We start from the raw sequence: 21,523 nt of genomic DNA on the forward strand, positions 1-21,523 counted from the left end.
GGTTTTGTATTAACTCTACATTTCATGCTATACTTTAAAATCCTTGACCTCTTTTTAGGCTCCTCTGATTCTTACTATGTGCCCTATGCTTACCCCAAATCCCCATTTACCCCTAAGTGGATGTGTGCACCTGTTTGATTCCATGTATTGAAGTGCTGATGAACTTCTTCTGGTTCTTTACTTGGTTTGATTGATTGTTAGTCACCTTATCTTTCTTTTAAATTGTCTTATGTGTTTTTTACAAAACCATCTCAAACAAATCTCTTTTTAATACTGTTTTCCTACTAAAACCTTTCAAACTGTGTCAAGCACTCTCACTCTACTCCTAAGTCACTAGGTTCTGCCCCCTCCAGTGTGTGTACTACCTTGGGATCCTCTTGATAACCCTCTGAACTCTAGCACACTAAGGCTGACCCTTCCACACTGCACTTACTTAATTTGGTTACCAAGTCTAGGTGTGAGCACTGCCCGGGATCCTTGAGATCCTTAGGGAACTCTGACGCACCTAGACAATTATATTGTCTATGAAACTGGCATTTGAGGCTATTGGAGGTTTTGGGAAATCACTTGGGCCTACTTCAAGCTCCCTATAGTGTAACTTCTTCTTTTCCTTTTATCTATTTATGTAATTCATTCATATGAGCTGTAATAATTTGTAAAAAATATTGGGGTAACTAGTGAAAAAGGTGGGTAGTTACATATTTGTGGGGTAATACGAGTAGAAACCATGCCTATAGGACTTTATATTTTGCTGTGTTTGCCTTGCCATGTTAGAAGTCATGCCTATGGATCTCAAGTGGTTCCAATAATAGAAATCATGTTTATAGGTCTTAAAACCAACTTCACAAATAGAAACCATACCTATAGGACTTTATATTTTGCTATGTTAGAAATCATGCCTATAGGTCTCAAGTGGTTCCAATAATAGAAATCATGTTTATAGGTCTTAAAATCAACCTTACAAGTAGATACCATGCCTATAGAATATGATCCAGTTCAACTTTTGTTATAACAGATATTTATATGTGCTTTCATTTGTTATCATGCCTACCAGTTTCTAACATCAGTTTTTTTTTAAAACAATTAGATATCATGCCTATAAGAAATAACACCAGAAATTCTGCCTATAGATTTAAACTAGTTTAGTTTAAATAAATCAATCCAGTCTACGATTAGTTCACTTCGAAACTAGTTTAATTAGTGGTTTATTTTCCCTAAAATGAATTCTTTCAAAAAACTGCCTTAATATATCATTAGACAACATGCCTATTGGTATTCAAGAGTCTGTTTTAAAATCTACCCTGTTTACTATATAAAACGTAGTTATCATTATTTCGCATGTAGGCTAGCCTATAAGGTGTTTTCAAATCCTGTAACTCTAAAACTGTTTCTATTACTTAATGTCGTTCTGATTTTAACATGCTTAAAAAATCAGTAGGCAAACTGATAGGGCCATTACTTCTGAGTTTATAAAATAAATAAACTGCCTATCTTCTGTGTCTTGATATTCATTGAGACATCATGCCTTAGGATACTATTTAACAAAGGCCCTTATCTGTGTTTGAGTCGTGCTGCTTATGTGCATTGTTTGTGGAGGTAAACTTGAGCTCTAATTGCTTCTTTCTTGTCTTATGTGCTAAGGTCCTATTTGTTGTTGCCTGTCGCCTTAGTATTTTCTCCTTTAAACCTTAGGGGTATGTCTAGAACTACCTATAGGTAGAGGTATTAAATTTCCTCTAGGACCATTAAGAAGGGACGGGTAACAACACGCAATAGAGATCGCTGACCAACACTCGCTTTAATGACCACTAAGGGGATGGGAAGGGTAGATATGGGATATGATGACTACGCGCTAATGTCATGTGTAGCCCCTCATTGAGGAGTGTTTACCGGATATTGTGTGGGGTGATCCTATAGGCTGACCAACCTAAGACTCCTCCTTTCCCAAAATTCCTTTTGTTTAAAACTTTGTTTTATTTGTATACAACTTGTTCAAAATCTTTGCCTTGTTATTTGAGTTATATAACGTCCAACGTGCTTTACTTGCAAAAATATTTGATTCAACTATTTATTTGTTAATGGACTAATTCGTAAGTGTAAGTTCGGCCGGGACCCATAGTTGTGGACCGAGAGGGGTGCCTAACACCTTCCCCTCAATGTCATTTTGAGCCCTTACCCTAATCTATGGTAACACAAACCAATCCAAGAGTTAATCACTCTAGGTGCCCTGACGCACCATAACCCGTTATGTGGAGACTCTTCAAATACCCAATTCCCAAAAGGAAACGAGTTATTACCCCCATGAATGTCGAAACCCAGACTTTCTCTGCGAAGGGAAAAAAGGGGGCACGACAGAGGGTACTCGGTTCATTGGGTTGTGGACTTTAGAGGTTTACCTCGGTTATGATGGTTGTTCTTGTGAGTCATGGGAAGAAGGGGTTATTATGGACCCTTGAAAGGTTATTAGCCTAGTACGGTGTGATCAGAATCGGCTTGAGATATGTGAATGGATTTAAATATGAAAATGGGCTCTATATCATACCAGATGTGTTCATTTCAGCATAGCGCTCCCAATGGAGGAGTATTCGAACGTTGGATGTTATTTCGTCGTTGGCTATTTCATGTAATATTATATTGTGCTGTGTGAGTTGTGAAACAACTTGATAAAATTCTTATGTTTTGAGGTTCTGCGTAGCGATAGTGTTATGTGAGCAGGATGGCTCTTGAGATTCAGATCATATATCGCACCTCAGTTGTGCTTGAGTTTTGTAGTTTATGTCGCTATCTGTCTCCCTAGGGATGGTATTATGCACTTAGCGTGCTTGTGACTGATATTTGGTATTTTGTAGTAATGAGCAATTTAACTTGGTGTATATCTCCATATGTGAATTTTATGTGTGGATCGGGTGGCACGCCACCACGGGTATGTTATTTGGATTGGGTTGCACGCTGCAATAGTGTGATGTTGAGTATATTTTTCTATATTCTATTTTTGTGTGTTTTGTTTACCATTTTTTGAGGGAAGTTCATATTAGTTGTGTAAGTTCAGTAGTCCCTTCCAAAGTTCATTTTCTTTATGTATCACGTTCAAGTTTGTAGCCTATTGGCACATTGTGGCATCATATGAGACTATTGGTCATGTCCGGGGTGGCTTATTGCCTGAGGAGTTCGTATTGGGTAAGATAAGATTATTGGATCTAGGATCGCTGCAATCGGATTATATGAAGTGTATTAATGAGCAAATACCATTATTTGATTTAGAATGGGGTTATGGTTCTTGTTAGGAGTATAGACTCAATGATTTGTTGACTCGACAGTTGGTTATGAAATTCTACACATCTCTTCCATCGTGGCGGTCATGCAAAAGTTGGAGCAAGATGTATATAGGTCATGAGATGCATTGGGAGCATCAGATTCGTGGAATTTTGGCTACTATGATCAGAGAATGTTATTATGGTCCTGTGAATAAAGTGGTGCAAGGTGTGAATTCAACAAAGGTATGCAGTCATGTTCTGGTACATCGTGTGGTGATTGATACGGTGTTCGTATGATGGAAGTAGGCTTGGAAAAGGATTTCGGATGTTGGAACTGGGCTCTAAGGCTTATTTGCCTAAATGGAAGAGGATATCTTCAGATTTGATCGAAGTTGATTTAGAAAGAAATTCTCATTTCGGAAGCTTTAAGTTGAAAGAATTGACTGAGATCGGATTTTTGAGTAACGACCTCAGAATCGGGATTTGAAGATTTCAACAAGCCCATTGATGATTTTTGGACTTGGATGTATGTTCGGATCGGGTTTTGGATAACCTGAGAGAGTTTCAGCGCCTATTGTGGAAGTTAGCCGTTTTGGAAGAATTTCATAAGTTTGGGTTGACGTGCATTTCAGTGTTATCGATGTCCGTTTGGGATTCCGAGTCTGGGAATAGCTCCGTATGTTGATTCTGGTATTAAGAGCGCGATCGAAAGTAAATTCGAAGGTTCGTAGGTCATTTTGGAGTCATTTGGCTAAAGTTAGAAATTTGAAAATTTTGAGAAGTTTGACCGGAAGTGAACTTTTTGATATCAGGGCCGGATTTCGATTCCAGAAGTTAGAGTAGGTCCGTAATGTAAAATACAACTTGGATGCAAAATTTGAGGTCAATCGGACGTGATTTGATAGGTTTCGGCATCAAATGAAGATGTTTGAAGTTCTAAAGTCCATTAAGCTTGAATTGAGTTGTGATTCATGATTTCGATGTTGTTTGATAGGATATGAAGTCTTGACTAAGTCCGTAATGTGTTTTGGAACGTGTTGGTATGACTGGACGGGGCCTCGGGTGGATTCCGGGTGGTTAACTGATTGAAAATGGAATTTGAGGAAAGGTTGAAACGTTTAGGCTTCTGGTGTAACCGCACATGCATGAAGAGGGCTGCAGGTGCGAGCGGTAGGAGCGGGAAAGGACTCGTAGAAGTAGAATTTTGATGGGGAGGTGTGGACTGCAGATGCGGTCGAGATCCGCAGAAGCGGGACCGCACCTGCGTGCGTGGAGCCATAGAAGCAGAGTGAGGGTCCTGGTGAAAGACCGCAGAAGCGGTAGTGGTGCCGCACCTGCGGAACCATAGAAGCGGTTAAGTGACTGCAGGTGCAAAAAATCGGGCTGGACAATGTGTTCTTTTAAAAACGAGGGTTTGACTCATTTTCACCTTATTTCCTCCACGAGAGTCGGTCTTTGAGCGAGTTTGGAGCTCATTCTTCGTCATTAATGGCAAAGTAAGCTATCCCCACTTATTATGAGTTAAATACATTGACTATGTATAGATTTTAACATGGAAAGTAGTGGGAATTTGGGATTTTGAAGAAAAACCTAGAATCATTATTTACTTAGTGAAGTTCATTATTTATTGTTTAATGTAATGAAAAAAATAATAATTTAAAAAATACTAAAATAAGAATTTAATTAACTTCTTGGTGTTGGCTTGCCTGATAGTGGTATCCGGCGCCATCACGACCCTTAGTGGATTTTGGATCATGACAATGCAGCTATTAAAGTAATTCTTCTTCCAAAATCGGATATATTATTTGGGAAAAATGGCATGGTATGACAAAACATAAGGAGAATTGGCAATTTTTTGGCCTTATATTAGGTTTGGCAATAGAAGCCCAAAAAAATTGGCGCCAAATACCCAAAGTTATTTTTTTTTTAAAATAGTAATAAAATATTTAGAACCGATGTATACACATTATCTAATATGTTATACACAACGATTTTCAAATAATATAATTATTTTATAATTATATATTCCCCTTATTAATAAGCGACAGTTTGAGGAGCTTGGGGTCGTCCGAGGGTATTTTTGGAAAACTACAAATATTTTGGCATAAATCACATGTTAACCCTACTTTAGTTTTGACACGTTGCTTTACACTACTCAAACGAACATATCTATTTCCACCTAATTTGCCCAGTCTTTACGCTTGGTTTCTTCCTCAAAATTTCCGCCGCCGCTCACCTCTTCTTACAATTTCCCTTGTTTCTTTTAGTCTTCTCTCTTCCCGGACAGTTAATTCGCCTTGATTATGCAGTATAAAGTGAGTTTTACTTTCTTGTTTTCTTGATTTTTGGAATAGCTGCTGCATATAAATTGTTTAAGCTGATTAAATTATTCGTGCATCATTCTTTCTCATCCGTCCAGAAAATCCTGGGATATTTGAAGTTGTTGATGATGTTGTTCTTGAATCATTTGGTGGGTTCAGTCATGTTGATGTATCTGTTTATGCTTTTAAAAGTGTTGGAATGATTTTACCTTTATGAAGCGATAACTGTAGATTCATAGTTGGATTTAATAGTTAGTGTCATAAAACTGATTATAAAGGCTAACAATTTGTTTCCTTTAAGAGCAATGTTGATATAAATACGATCGTGAACAATCCTATGATAAAAAAAACGATGTTAACAGAATTCTTCTCTATGAACCAAACCGATGAAGAAGCTATTGAGCTGAATTTACTATACAAGGAATTCTCTGAATACTTTGTGTGGTCCTCGAGTGACAAATTCTGGGCACTTCGAAAACAACGCTCTGCAATTGGTCGAATCGTAACGTGTCATCCAACAGAAGGTGAACGGTATTATCTCAGATTACTACTATTGCATGTGCGCGGACCGAAATCATATAACGATCTTTTGACAGTAAACGGAGAACTTTGTAGTATTTTTAGAGAGTCCGTGGAGAAAAGAGGATTGTTACATTATGATAATAGTTTGATAGAATGCATGTCTGAAGCAGCAAGTTATCAGATGTCATACAGCCTAAGGCGTTTATTTGCTACATTACTGGTCTATTGTAATCCTACCAATCCAAGACAATTATGGGAGCAATTTGAAGAGTCGATGACCGAAGACTATAAAGTACTACAAACTAATGAAAGAAAAGAAATACGATACCAAGCTTTGAATCATATCAACGATATTTTACATTCTATGGGCCACGATGTGAATGAGTATGAACTCATACCAGAAACTATTCGGCCTTTAACATCAGCAAAAAAGGCAAAAGAAGTTCATTTTAAAAAATCTATTACTGTAAGTGAAGAAGACATATTATTACATATGAGATTAAACAAGAAACAACTGATAGCATATAATATGATTACTGATAGAATATTTTCGAACAAAGCAGGTGCTTTCTTTGTCGATGGTCCAGGAGGAACCGGAAAAATATTTTTATACCGTGCTTTATTAGCAACTGTACGATCTATGGGATATATAGCTTTAGCAACAGCTACTTCAGGTGTTGCTGCATTTATTCTCCCCGGTGGACGTACTGCACACTCGCGCTTTAAAATTTCTATTGATATTGATGAACATTCCAGTTGTAACATTAGCAAACAAAGTGCACTAGCAGGTTTAATACGAGATGCAAAATTGATTGTATGGGATGCAGTATCTATGGCAAATAAAAGAATGGTAGAAGTTTTTGATTTGCTTCTAAAAGATCTCATGACTACAAATGTTTTATTTGGTGGGAAAGTCGTTGTCTTAGGAGGTGACTTTAGACAAACTCTTCCTGTTATGTGAAATGGAAAGAAAGAAGATTTCATCAATGAAAGTTTGTTATATTCTAGAATTTGGTATGAACTTGAAAAATTATAATTGTCTGAGAATATGAGAGCAAAAATAGATTCTCCATTTTGTGATTATTTGATGAGAATTGGAAATGGACAAGAACAAACTAGCTCAACAAACAAGATTAAATTTCCTGATTCTTTGGTTATCCCTTTCACAACCGAAAGAGAATCTTTAGATAAGCTATTCAAAGTGACATATCCAAATTTGAATTCGTTGAACTCCAACACATTGTGTACAAATTCTCGTGTAATTTTGACTACAAAAAATGATTTTGTTATGAAATCAATGACATACTTATTGACCAATTTCCAGGGAAAGTAAGAACATTTGTCGGCATTGATGAGACCACTGAATTGAATAATCAAACACAATTTGAAGATTTATTACACAGCTTAAATCCTCCGAGTTTGCCTCCTTATAAATTATCTTTGAAAAAGAATTGCCCAATTATGTTATTGCGTAACTTAAATCCATATGAAGGTTTATGTAATGGCACACGACTAACCATCGACCACAATTGTTTTAGTATTTGGACCACTTGATTTACCTGAAGTACTTGATGTCGAACCTGGTTCAAGATAGTTGTTGATTAAATGTTTGCGCGTAGTAAACGAAGAAAAATAAATGATCATAACAGATTTATAGGCTTACCCTTTTCAAAAGTAGAAATAGAATGAATCACATTTTCCTTTTGTCAAGAACATTTAGTGGCGTAAAAACCTCACGATCAGTTGCAACTACAGTAAAATATAATTTGTAAACATAGAGGTTTCAGGAGCGTAACCATTGTGCACACATAGTCATATAGAAGACACATATGTGAGGAAATAAGGAATAATGAATTTGATATTCTAACCTCTTTTGGAAATAGAACAAGAGCCTCAAACAATAACATTATCCTGAATTGCACACATTGATTCAGCAAAATTGATAGATTTTATACTTCCAAGAAGACGATTAGTTGTTGCCTCTTTCTTTTTGAGGCGGCGTTGCAGCAGAAGTGTGTTCTTTTTAGCCGTGGCCATGTCACACCAAAATTTGAAAGTTCAATAAACTTGGAATGTGTATAGTAACTCAAATTCATTTCTCTTTCGATCCAAAACAAAATATTTCTTTTTCGAACAAAATTTTTGTGCAAATTTGTGGAAAGTTTGCTTGATTTCGTCCATTAATACTAAGTGAGAATGAAAAAAACTTATGCCAACTTTAAAGACAGGCCTCCATTCCTTTGGGCATGTATTTATGCCAATTTGTCACGTACTTAGTATTTGACTAAGTACACGTGCGGCACTTGACAACTCGCTCACGATTTTGCACAACTTGCTCATGTTCTTGCTGTGCCAAGTCAGCCTTACTACACTAAAGATCGCTAAGGAAATGTTAGAACACAAGAGAAATGCCAAAGGAAGCTTTTGTATCAGAGAGAACTTGATTGTTTTGCTTGGTGAATTAAAAATGAATGGCTCCCCTTTATATACTAGTCTCCTAAGGGCTAGTGTGTAAATATTAATTGTTATACAAGTCCGTTATTATTTACAAGTAAGTCCCTTCTCTCGAATTTTTTACATAGACAGAATCTTCTAAGGACTTTTCTAACAAATCTATAGGGATAAAGAAATGTCCATACTTCTCTAAAATCTTCTCACAAATGCTAGCCTTCCTCCTATATAAGCTTCCACATGGAATTAATTTATGTCAAAAGGTGCCTATGTGGCATGATGACATGGCGGGTCATCACACTCTCTCCCACCTAATGTTGCGACGACCGCGGCGCAATGCTGCTGCATAAACTCTCGGATCTTATCTTTGAATTTCCATTAGTCTTCATATCGATACCACATGGCCTCCTCCGGTGATTGCCCCTTCCAATGGACGAGGAACATAGCGGTGGCTTTTTGCCCTTGTTTTTGCCTGGCCTGGTAATCCATGATAGCCTCAATCTCGCAATCATGCGAGGTGGTGATAGTAATAGGTGCTCGACTTGATTGGCCCTTACTTGGATCATCCTTGTCTTCATGATATGGCTTAAGCATGCTGGCATGGAAGACATAATAGATCTTAAGATATGATGGTATGTCAAGCTTGTATGAGATCTTTCCTACCTTGGCGACGATCTTAAATGGCCCATCATACTCACGAATCAGATTTTGATGCATGCCCTATAATGCCTTGAACTGTCTCAGGTTAAACTTCACCATGACCATGTCCCCAACTCTATAGTCCGTGGGATGCCGCTTACAGTCTACAAACTTTTTCATCTTCTTAGCTGCCTTATCCAAGTAGGACTTAGTAGTATCAAGATGCTCCTCCCATCCTTTGGCCATATGATAAGCCCCTAAAGTCTTTCCCTCGAACGCAACTGGTAATGAATGTGGAGTTTGTGGTTGTTGTCCTGTGGCTAGCTCAAATGGTGTCCACCCCGTGGACTCACTCCGCTGCAAGTTATAAGAGAATTGGGCAATGTCTAGTAGCCTTGCCCAATCTTTCTGATGCGCACATATATAATGCCGCTAGTAAGGCATTGACCCGTTTTATTTGTCCGTCCGTATATGGGTGGAAACTAGTGAAAAAGTGTAGTTCCGTGACAAGTATGTCGAATAACTCTCTCCAAAAGTTCCTAGTAAAATAGGGGTCTCAATCATTAATGATATGCCTTGGTAAGCCCCAATACTTCACCACGTTCTTAAAGAATAGCTTGGCAGCTTCCTTGGCTGTGCAACCCAGTGAGGCGTACATAAAGGTGGTATATTTAGAAAATCTATCTACGACCACCATAATTGTACCATAATCATCGAAATTCGCTAGGCAAGTGATAAAGTCCATAGTTACGCTCTCCCATGGACGCTCTGCAACTGGTAGTGGCTCCAAAAATCCTCCGAGCTGTTGTTGCTCAGCCTTGTCCTGCTGATATACAAGACAAGTCTGCACATAACACTTTATGTCATCTTGTATGCATGGCCAATAGTAGACTGACTCAACCAAGGCCCTAGTGCGATGTTAGCCTGGATGACCAGCCCACATTGTGTCGTGACTCTCCCTTATGATCCGCCGTCTAATGTCTCCAAACATAGGCACGTAGACCTGCCGACCCGTGGTAAGTAATAGGCCGTCTTCTACCCAAAAACGTCTTGTCTTCGCCCTGGTTGGCTAAATCTATAAGCTGTTTGTCTACTGGATCATGTTGCATGCCTTCTTTTATAGCCTTGCAAATGTCCAACTTGCTGAAGTGATGGCAGCAAGCTCGGCTTTTCAGCTCAAAGCATCGGCTACAACTTTACCTTTGCCCGGCTTATACTCCAGCACATAATCAAACTCGGCCAAGAAATCCTACCACCTAGCCTGTTTTAGTGTGAGATTCTTCTGCGTCTGAAAGTAACTAGATTGTTAGTCTTGACCATGAACCTAGATACGAGCAAATAATGTCTCCATGTACGAAGGCAATGCACAGTGGCAGTCATTTCCTTATCTTGCACTGTGTAACGTCACTCCATCTCATTTAACTTGCACTCTCAAATGCTATGGGATGCTTATCCTGCATCATGACACCCCCAATGGAAAAGTCTGAGGCATCTGTATGCACCTCAAATGTCTTGGCAAACTCAGGTAACGCCAAAACTAGCTCCTCTATTACATCTACCTTAAGGCCTTTAAATGCCTTTTGACAATGTTCCGTCTAAACCCATGGCTTTTCTTCTTTAGCAACTTAGTCAATGGTGCGGCCTTTGTTGAGTAGCCATTGATGAACCGACGATAGTAGTTCACAAGGCCAAAAAAGGATCTCAACTCAGTTACCTTTGTAGGTGCCTCCCACTCCTGGATAGCACGTACCTTAGCCTCGTCCATACGTAGCTCGCCATTGCTAATAACACAACCTAAGAAGTGCACCTTTGATTGTGCAAACTCGCATTTCTCCCTCTTGATGTATAGCTCGTTCTCCCGCAAGACTTGGAAAACCTTCCTTAAGTGCTCCATGTGCTCCTTTAAGGTATTGCTGTAGATGACTATGTCATCTAGGTACACTATCACGAACTAATCAAGGTAGGGATGAAAAATCTTGTTCATAAAGGTGCAAAATGTGGCTGGTGCATTGGTTAAGCCGAAAGGCATCACCAACCACTCAAAGGCTCCATATCTCGTCACACATGCTGTCTTTGGCTAATCCCTTTATGAAATTCGAACTTGGTAGTAACCCTTGTAAAACTCCAACTTGGTAAAGTACTTGGCTAGCCCAAGTCTATCGAACAAGTTAGTAATGAGTAGGATCGGTACTTATTCTTCATTATGACATTATTAAGTGCATGATAGTGTATGCATAAGAGTAGCGATCCATCCTTCTTCTTCTAGAGTAATACTGGTGCACCGAAAGGTGCCTTTGATGGGCAAATGTGACCAATATCCAACAACTCTTTCAATTGTTTCCTGAACTCCTCTAGCTTGGGCAGTGCTATACGATATGGGGCGAATGTGGGTGGCTTGGCCCCTGGATCCAACTTAATCTTATGATCAACCTCTCGCTTAGGCGGCAAGTGCTTAGGCAACTCCTCAGGCATTCCATCTTCGTTTTCCTTAAGCAACTCCTCAATGCAAAGTGGTAGTGTTTCTTGAAAACTTTTGTCTTCCTCTAGACTTGCAATGGTTGCCACAAACATCAACTCCTTTTTCTTGTTCCCCTTGACAACTTGCAGAGCTGAGAGTTGTGCTTGGATTTGTCCATGTGGCATAGTCACTGTAGGTACCATGCAAGCTCCTTCTTGCTCCTTAACCAAGAGACGTTGGAGGTAGGGGTCGATCAAAGTATGAAAATGTCTAAAGAACTCTTGCCCCAGTGTGATGTCAAAGATATCCATAGCAGTTACGGTAAAGTTTATCATACCTTTCCAAATTCCCAACTTGACACCAACTCCATTAGCTTCCCTATGAGCATTTTGTACCTCAACATTCACGGTCTTGATGTGAGAGTTAGTTGGAGCAAGCTTTAATTCTAGTCTCTTTGAGGCAGCCTCAGTCATGAAATTATGAGTTGCTCTAGTATCCACCATTGCACAAGCGAGCTTGTTGTTAATGGTGAGATCCACGTACTGATTGCCATTCTCGGTAGGTTGGATAGCTTACTTCGGGACAACACCACATAATTCGATCATATCCCATTATGCGGTTCCCGAACTCTCTCCTTGCGGCTTCTCCTTCCGTTCATAGACCATGGCACTGAGGCTCTTTAGGTCGGGATAATTTCTGAACCCATGCGGCCTTCCGCATATGTAGCATACCTTCTTCTCAGCCTGCGCATTCTTCTCGGTGTAGCCCTGACGGCCACTCGACTTTCTAGAATCTTGAGTCTTGGGGTATTGTTATTGTATCTCCTTGCCCTTGCCACAGTCTCCCCCACATCTAACATTGTTAACCTTTGAATCCTTTCTTTTGCCTTTGTCATGCTTGTCATGCTTGAAATCCATCAATGATTCAGCCTCCACTATGGCTTGGTCTATATCTGTAACTTGCCGGCGTTGCAACTCCTGCTTAGCCCAATTTTGCAACCCGTCCATGAAGTGGAACAACAACTCATTGTTGGTCAGGTTGGGGATTTGAAGCATAAGGCTAGTGAACCCCTTGACATAGTCACTTATGCTCCATGTTTGCTATAACTCCCTAAGCTTGCGCTTTGCCTCGTACAAGACATTGTTTGGAAATAACTGTCGCTTGAACTCGGCTTTGAACTGATCCCACGTGCTAATATTACATAGACATTTATCCATGTCAGTCATCTTCCTTCTCCATCATAGCATGGCAGTCTCTGATAGGTACAACACGCAGTGCTGATCTTGGCATCGTTGTCCCTCACTTTGCTGTGCCTGAAGTAGTTCTCCAAGTGCCAAAGGAAATTTTTCAGTTCTTGTGCATCACCGGATACCTTTGAACATCTGGGGTTTGAGAGCCTTGATCTTGGCCTCCCTCGCCATCACAACATTGTTGGCTGCCTTGGTCATGCCAGCATCGACATGCTCTTCGAGTGACTCTATCTTTGCCTTCAGAACATCGATAGTACTTAAAGACTCTATGAGTCTGCACTCTAAGGTAGTGATGGTTTGCCTTAGTTCCATCTCGGTCTGTGTATGTCCCTCCAAGTCATTTCGAATACTCTCAATCTCTTCAAGAGTGTGCCCCTCAAGAATGCTAAGGGTGCCTTCCACCTTCCTCAAGCGTTGGCCAAAGATCTCCATGACATCCATCACCACGTTCATTTTCATCACCCACTGTTTACCGAGCGAGACGTCCTCGGGCAGTACCTCCACTTTATCCTCGCTCGCCTCAGTAGTAGATAGTTCTTGGGGATGTAAGCCCTTCATTGGACACAACATCAGGTGACACCTCCTAGCTCTTGTTGGCGACATTCCTCTTTTTGTTATGGCCCTTCTTACCAGCAGCATCCTAGATGACATTGGCTTGGGTGTTGGCAGTGTTAATTTCTCAATCGTTCGACATTCCCTTAGTTACAACCTTTTCTCTGATACCACGTTGTCACGTCCTTAGTCTTTGACTAAGTACGCGTGCGACACTTGACAACTCGCTCACGATTTTACACAACTTGCTCACGTTCTTTCTATGCCAAGTTAGTCTTACTACACTAAAGATCGCTAAGGGAATGTTAGAACACATGAGAAATGCCAAAGGAAGCTTTTGTAGCTTCTCATTTTTTGGCATTATACAGCCATAAAACTGGAATTCTGCCCGATTCCTATATTTCCATGTGCTATAGCCTAAGCCTTACGCCGTGGGCCCAGGACCCTGACTAGAATCATCTAAAATTTTTAGGGACATCAAATACGACCTAAGGAATCATAGTCACTGCCCTTCCATGACCAAATTACATTTTTGGCGTCTTACGACCATAAAACCTAAATTCCACTCGATTCCCATATTTTCGTATGTTATAGCCCATGCCCCACACCCAAATCTCCTAAAAATTTTCCGTGACATTAAATACAACCTAAGGAACCATTGTCAACACACAACCATGATTTTTTTAATTTTTTGCATTTTACGGCCTTAAAACTGGAATTCCGCCTGATTCCAATATTTTCATATTCTATATCCCTCACTTTCCGCGGTGGGCCCGGACCCCCGAACCCAAATCACCTAAAATGTTTCTAGGATATCAAATATGACCTAAGGAACCATAGTCACCGACCCACCATGACCAAATTATATTTTTTAGCATTTTATGGGCATAAAACTTGAATTTCACTCGATTCCCATATTTTTTACTTATGTGTTATAACCCACTCCTTCCACCGTAGGCCCGAGCCCCTGGACCCGGATCACCTAAATTTTTTTGGCACATCAAATACGACCTCAGGAACCATAGTCACTGCCCTACCATGACTAAATTTTATTTTTAGCATTTTACGGCCATAAAACTAGAATTCCACCTGATTCCTATATTTTCATGTGCTATTGGCCACGCCTTTTACCGTAGGCCAAGCCCCCCAGCCCGGATCATCTAAAATTTTTTTGGGACATCAAATACGACCTAAGGAATAATAGCCACAGCCTCGTCATGACCAAACATCATTTATTGGCGCTTTACGGCCATAAAACTAGAATTTAGCCCGATTCCCATATTTTCGTCTGTTATAGCCCACGCCTTCCGCCATGGGACCGGGCCCCCTGACCCGGATAGCCTAAAATATTTCTGGCACATCAAATACGACCTAAGAAATAATAGTCATAGCACCACCATGTCCAAATTATATATTTTTGGCATTTTACGGCCATAAAACCTAAATTCCGCTCGATTCCCATATTTTCGTATGTTATAGCCCACGCCTTCCGCCGTGGGCTCTGCCCCCAGACCCGGATCACCTAAAATTTTCATAAAACATCAAATACGACCTAAGGAACCATAGTCACCGCACCACCATGACCAAATTACATTTTTGGCATTTTACGGCCATAAAACCTGAATTCCGCTCAATTCCCATATTTTCGTATGTTATAGCCCATGCCTTCCGCTGTGGGCCCGGTATCCCGGACCCGGATCGTCTAAAATTTTTTCAGGACATCAAATACGACCTAAGGAATCATAGTCACTGCACCTCCATGTCAATTTTTTTTTTTTTGCATTTTATGACCATAAAACCTGAATTGCACTCGATTCCCATATTGTTGTGTGTAATAGCCCATGCTTTTCGCCGTTGAACCGGATCACCTAAATATTTTTTGGTACATCAAATACAATCTAAGGAACCATAGTAATCTCCCCACCATGACTAAATTTCATTAACCTTGCAGGGGGGCTGCGTATAACATTCTAAGATCTCAATACGAGAAAGAAATTATACCTATAACCTCACTACAGTGGCTTGTAGACTTGCTTTGCTGCAGAAAGCTCAAGTGAAAAGCTATTAGAACTGTGGGCCTCACCCGTTTACTACTCGACTTTAAGTAAGTACAGTTAGGAGGATCCATTAGCTTAATGACTTGCTTGGGTCATCTAAGAGGTAAGGCCCGAAGTGGTATACTATTAACTTTCGTACGGGATGTAACTCCTATGTCACATAATGGCTGTAGACCTCCGAAAGAAAAGACATGTGTAGAACTAAAGATTGAAGATATCTCAATAGAAATAAAAGATTCGATGATCTAATTAAATAATAGCACTATGGTTCGAGAAAAAGTAATAATATCTACTCGGACACTAAAGCAGAAGTGTGTTGAATCAAGAACACTTGTCGGCAAGCGTGACAAGAGGGCGAGGTTCAAAGGAGGAAAGGCTTAGGGATCATTGGCTACCAGAAAGACTAGAACTCAGGAACATAAATATGGTTAAGGATCATTAAGGTACGACCCTTAGCCTATTCTTTTCTGCCTTTTGAACGAATCTAGAACCTCAATTACCAGATTCATTAGAAACCTTTCTTGGAAGACTCAATTCATTAGATAACCCTAGTTGGTGCAGCTCTGAAAACTGAGTGACGAGAATCTGTCTTCACAAACCTGCGAAACTTCCCCTTAAACTGATCAAGCTGCTGATCACTCTAGTCACCCCAAGAGCTCACGTCGATAGGAAGGTTTGGCACCTCGATGTTTGAACTGTCAAGGCTTTCAAACCAAGACTAATAAAGCTCAATCAATAAAGAGTATTTTAGTGGAATGGCTTAACTTACTCCCCATACGAGACCGGAAAGGAAGCTAGCAAACCTAGGGTCAACACCAAGGTGGGGGAAAAAGGGTAAAGAACGATGTTTGATGTGAACAGAAGCAAGCATTTTGCTAAGAAAGCGAGGCCAAGGGTCCATTCCCTTAACTCATACTGATGAGAATTTGACTCCACGAGAAATTGAACAAAAGGCTGCTGAATTAGCCTATTTCTTGCATGTACCAATTAGGTAAATCCATGAACTCCATTGGATTATTCCTTCTGACTAAGCATATGAACCATGAATTATCCTAATAAGACGATTCAATCAATCCTTTGTTTTGAAAGAACTCTTCAAGGACCAAGCGATCCCTTGAATGGAACACTGTTTCGCTCTGTTGGATGCGTCAGATCCCGTATAACAAGCGAGCTTTTTACCCTCAAATTCAAACATGTGGGCGCATAAGGATGTTGTGCTAAGCCTGGAATACAATCATGAAATTGAAAGTACCAGAGATTCTTGGAGGCATACCCAACAAGGCAGCCGCCATGGTAATGCGATATTGTGGTCACAACGACAGAACTATCCCATCAGAAAATCATTGGATAGATCAGTAGGCAATGAAGGTCCAACATACCCGAAATACATAGGACCAAACTCTTGTTGGTACTTGATTTCCTACATGGAGCGGAAAGCAGCAATAGATGAGATTGAATCAGACAGAAGGTTCACCCCTTACCATGGGGGATTGGGGAGTGCACGGTTTTGAATGAGAGAAAGAAGTGAGGAATCCCCTTTTCGACTCTGACTCTCCCACTCCAGTCGTTGCTTTTCTTTCTATTACTTTGAAAATAGCTGCTTCAGCTTCAGTTTGGCATTTTACGGCGATAAAATTGGAATTCTTCTCGATTCCCATATTTTCATACGCTATAGCTCACGCCTTCTGACGTGGGCCCAGCCCTCGGACTCGGATCACCTAAAGTTTTTCCAGGATATCAAATACGACTTAAGGAACAATAGTCATTGCCTCACCATGACCAAATTACATTTTTGGCGATTTACGGCCATGAACTAGAATTCTGCTCGATTTATATATTTTCGTGTGTTATAGCCTACACCTTCCGCCTTCTGCCGTGGACCGGGGCCCCCGGACTCGGATCGCCTAAACCTTTTCTGGGACATCAAATACGACCTTAGGAATCATAATCTCTGTGATGACACAATTATATTTTTTGGCGTTTTACAGCCATAAATCTTGAATTCAGCTCGATTCCCAAATTTTTGTCTGTTATAGCCCGTGCCTTTCGCCGTAAGCCTGAGCCCTCGGACCTGGATAGCCTAAAATTTTTCGGGGACATCAAAATACGACCTATGGAACCACATTTATCGCCCCGCTATGACAAAATATCATTTTTTGGTGATTTACGACCATGAACTTGAATTTCGCTCGATTTACATATTTTCGTGTGTTATACCCTACGCCTTCCGTCGTGGGCCCCGACCCCCGAAAGCGGAACGCCTAAAATTTTACCTGGACATCAAATACGACCTAAGGAATCAGAATCTCCACCCCGCCATGATCAAAAAATATTTATGAGTATTTTACAGGCATAAAACTGGAATTCTGCCCGATTCTCATATTTCTGTGTGTAGTCCACGCCTTCTACCGTGGGCACGGGCCCCCGGACCCAGATTGCCTAAAAATTTCCGAGACATTAAATTTGCTTATGGAACCATAGTCACCACCCCACCATGACCGAATTCCATATTTTGGCATTTTATGGCCATAAAAATTGAATTCCACCTGATTCCCACATTTTTTGTGTTATTGCCCATGCCTATCGCCGTGGGCCCAGGCCCCCGGGCTCTAATCGTTTAAAATTTTTTGGAGACATCAAGTACGACCTATAAAAACATAATCTCCACCCCACTATAATCAAATTATATTTCTAGGCGTTTTATGGCTATAAAGCTGGAATTCTGCCCGATTTCCCATATGTCCCTTAGGTCGTATTGGATGTCCCTAAAACATTTAGGCGATCCGTGTCCGAGGGCCCGGACCCACGGCGGAAGGCATGATATAGCACACGAAAATATGGGAATTGGGCAAAAATCCAGTTTTATGGCCGTAAAATGCCAAAAAATGAAATTTTGGCATGGAGGGTGGTGACTATGGTTCCTTATGTTGTATTTGATGGTACAAAATGTTTTTAGGCGATTTGGGTCCGGGGGCCCGGGCCCACAGCGGAAGGCGTGGGCTATAGCACACATATTCACCACCCCTCCATGACCAAATTTCAGTATTTTTCATATTGCGGTCATAAAATTGGAATTTTGCCTGATTCCCATATTTTCATGTGCTATAGCCCACGTCTTCCGAGTGGGCTCATGCCCCCAGGCCCGCATCGTCTAATATTTTTCCGGAACATCAAATACGACCTAAGGAATCATAGTCACCACCTCGCCACAAATGTTTTTTATTTTGTGGCATTTTACGGCCATAAAACTGGAATTTCGCCAGGTTCCCATATTTTCGTGTGCTATAGCCCACGCCTTCCGCCATGGGCCGGGCTCCCGGACCCGGATCACATTAAATTTTTTCGGGACATCAAATACGACCTAATTAACCATTGTCACTGCCCTGCCTTGACTAAATTTCGTTTATTGGCATTATATAGCCATAAAACTGGAATTCCGCCTGATTCCCATATTTTCATGTGCTATAGCCCATGCCTTCCGCCGTGGGCCCAGGACCCCAGGCATGGATCGTCTAAATTTTTTTTGGGACATCAAATACAACCTAAGGAATCATAGTCACTTCACCTCCATAACCAAATTTCAATTTTTGGCATTTTATGGCCATAAAATGGGTATTTTACCTGATTCCCATATTTTCGCATGCTATAGCCTGTGCCTTCCGTTGTGGGCCCTGGACCCCGGATCTGTATCACCTAAAATTCTTCTAGGACATCAAATATGACATAAGTAACCATAGTCACCACCCCACCATGAACAAATTTTATATTTGGCGTTTTATGGCTATAAAACTAGAATTCCACATGATTCTCATATTTTCTGTGCTATTGCCCACGCCTTCAGCCGTAGGTCCAGGCCCCCTGGCCCGGATCGTCTTAATTTTTTTGGGACATCAAATATGACCTAACAAACTATATTCTCTATCCTGCCATAATCAAATTATATTTTAGGCATTTTATGGCCATAAAATTGGAATTCCGCTCGATTTCCCATATTTTCGTGTGCTATAGCCCACACTTTCCGCCGTGGGCCCAGGCTTGCAGACTCGGATTGCCTAAAATATGTTCAAACATCAAATACAACCTAAGGAACCATAGCATCGCCCCTCCATGACCAAACTTCAATTGTTTGGCATTTTACGTCAATAGGAATTTAGCCCGATTCCCATATTTTCGTGTACTATAGCCTACACTTTCTGTCGTGGGCCCATGCCCACGGACGTAGATTGCCTAAAAATATTTTGGGACATCCAAAACGACCTAAGGAACCATAGTTACCGCCCTTCCAAGACCAAATTATATTTTTTGGCATTTTACGACCATAAAACCTAAATTCTGGTTGATTCCTATATTTTCGAGAGTTATAGCCCATGATTTCCGTTGTGGGCCCGGACCCCAGAATAGAATTACCTAAAAAAATTTTGGGACATCCAATACAACCTAAGGAAGTATAGTCATCGCCCTGCCATGAAATTTTTTTTATTTTTTGGCGTTTTACGGCCATAAAACTAGAATTCTGCCCGATTCTCATATTTTCGTGCTCTATATCCCACGCCTTCCGTCGTGGGCCCAAGACCCCGAAACCGAATCACTTAAACTTTTTCTGGGACTTCAAATAGGACCTATAGAACCATAATCACCTCCCCACCATGACCAAATTATATTTTTTGGCGTTTACGGCGATACAACCTAAATTCCGCTCAATTTCCATATTTTCGTGTGTTATAGCCCACGCCTTCCTCCATGGGCAGGGGCCCCAGACTTGTATCACTTAAAATTTTTCCAGGACATCAAATACGACCTAAGGAACTATATCACTGCCCTGCCATGATCATATTTTATTTTTTGGCGTTTTATGGCCATGAAATTAGAATTCCACCCGATTCTCATATTTTCATGTGCTATAGCCCACGCTTTCTGCCGTGGTCCTAGGCCCAGCCCGTATCTTCTAAAAGTTTTTCAGAACATCGAATACGACCTAAGGAATCATAGTCACCGGCCCTCCATAAACACATTTTATTTTTGGCATTTTACGGCCATAAAACCTAAATTTCTCCTGATTTTCATATTTTCATGTGCTATAGCACACACCTTCCGCTATGATGTCGCGTCCTGTTTTCTCCTAAAAGCGAATTTTAATGTTGGTGTGACAACCCAGTTAGTCATCTCATCAGTTACCACTCTGTTTTCCCCATTTATGCTTCTTATTTCTTTATCTATCGGTTCTATATATGATCGGGTTGGTTGGCTCGGGTTCGGAAAGGATTTGATAAGGTTTGAGACACTTAGTCTCTTTTGAGGAAGCTTAAGTTGGAAAAATCAACCAGATGTTGACTTATGTGTTAGAGGGCTCGGATGTGAGTTCCGATGGTTCGGATAGCTTTGGGAGGTGATTTAGGACTTATGAGCGTGATCAGAATAAGTTTTGGAGGTTCAGAGTAGATTTAGGCTTGAATTTGCGAAGTTGGTATTTTGGCGAATTTCGGTTGATAGGTGAGATTTTGATATAGGGGTCGGAATGGAATTCCAAGAGTTGTAGTAGTTCCGTTGTATTAGTGGGATGTGTGTGCAAAATTTCAGGTCATTTGGACTTGGTTTGGTTGGGTTTTTGATCAAAACCGTAATTTGAAAGATTTTTGAAACTTAGGCTTGAATCCGATGTGTTTTGGTTGATTCGATGTTGTTTGAGGTGTTTTGAAGATTGGTATTAGTTTGAATAAGGTTATGGGATATGTTTGTGCTTTTGGTTGAGGCCCTGAGAGCGTCGGGGTAATTTCGGATGGTTGATGGAGAGTTTGGAATTTTCGGAGAAGCTGCAGATTTTTCTGCTTCTGTTGTTTCCGCACCTGCGGATTGGGGACCGCAGGTGCGAGGAAGAAGGCTGCAGAAGCAGAAAAGGGGCTAGGAGAGCAGAAACCGCAGAAGCGATCGAGGAGCCGAACCTGCGATGGCGCAAGTGCGGATATTGCATCGCAGATGCGGAGTTGGGCAACTTAAGTGGAAACTGCAGAAGTAGTTCGTT

At 40.7% G+C, this 21,523-nt stretch overlaps 4 protein-coding genes across 4 annotated transcripts; 1 reads left to right on the forward strand and 3 right to left on the reverse strand.

The window, feature by feature from the left end:
- Positions 1-5,927: 5,927 nt before the first annotated feature.
- LOC104237487 (uncharacterized) lies at positions 5,928-7,058 on the forward strand. The gene has a single exon (XM_070152524.1). It carries the CDS (start codon positions 5,928-5,930, stop codon positions 7,056-7,058), a length of 1,131 nt encoding a protein of 376 aa, XP_070008625.1.
- A 1,868-nt stretch (positions 7,059-8,926) lies between these two features.
- On the reverse strand, positions 8,927-9,265 carry LOC138874023 (uncharacterized). Its single transcript, XM_070152525.1, has one exon. The coding sequence runs from the start codon at positions 9,263-9,265 to the stop codon at positions 8,927-8,929; it is 339 nt and encodes a 112-aa protein (XP_070008626.1).
- A 3-nt stretch (positions 9,266-9,268) lies between these two features.
- On the reverse strand, positions 9,269-11,081 carry LOC138874024 (uncharacterized). Its single transcript, XM_070152526.1, has 4 exons — positions 10,902-11,081; positions 10,690-10,782; positions 9,882-10,010; positions 9,269-9,544 (listed from the first exon to the last, which is right to left on the reverse strand). Exons 1-4 carry the CDS (start codon positions 11,079-11,081, stop codon positions 9,269-9,271), a joined length of 678 nt encoding a protein of 225 aa, XP_070008627.1.
- A 368-nt stretch (positions 11,082-11,449) lies between these two features.
- Positions 11,450-12,148, reverse strand: LOC138874025 (uncharacterized). Its single transcript, XM_070152527.1, has one exon. The coding sequence runs from the start codon at positions 12,146-12,148 to the stop codon at positions 11,450-11,452; it is 699 nt and encodes a 232-aa protein (XP_070008628.1).
- Positions 12,149-21,523: the final 9,375 nt, after the last annotated feature.

This window comes from Nicotiana sylvestris, chromosome 7 (assembly GCF_000393655.2).
Source record: "Nicotiana sylvestris chromosome 7, ASM39365v2, whole genome shotgun sequence".
NCBI classification, from domain to species: Eukaryota; Viridiplantae; Streptophyta; class Magnoliopsida; order Solanales; family Solanaceae; genus Nicotiana; species Nicotiana sylvestris.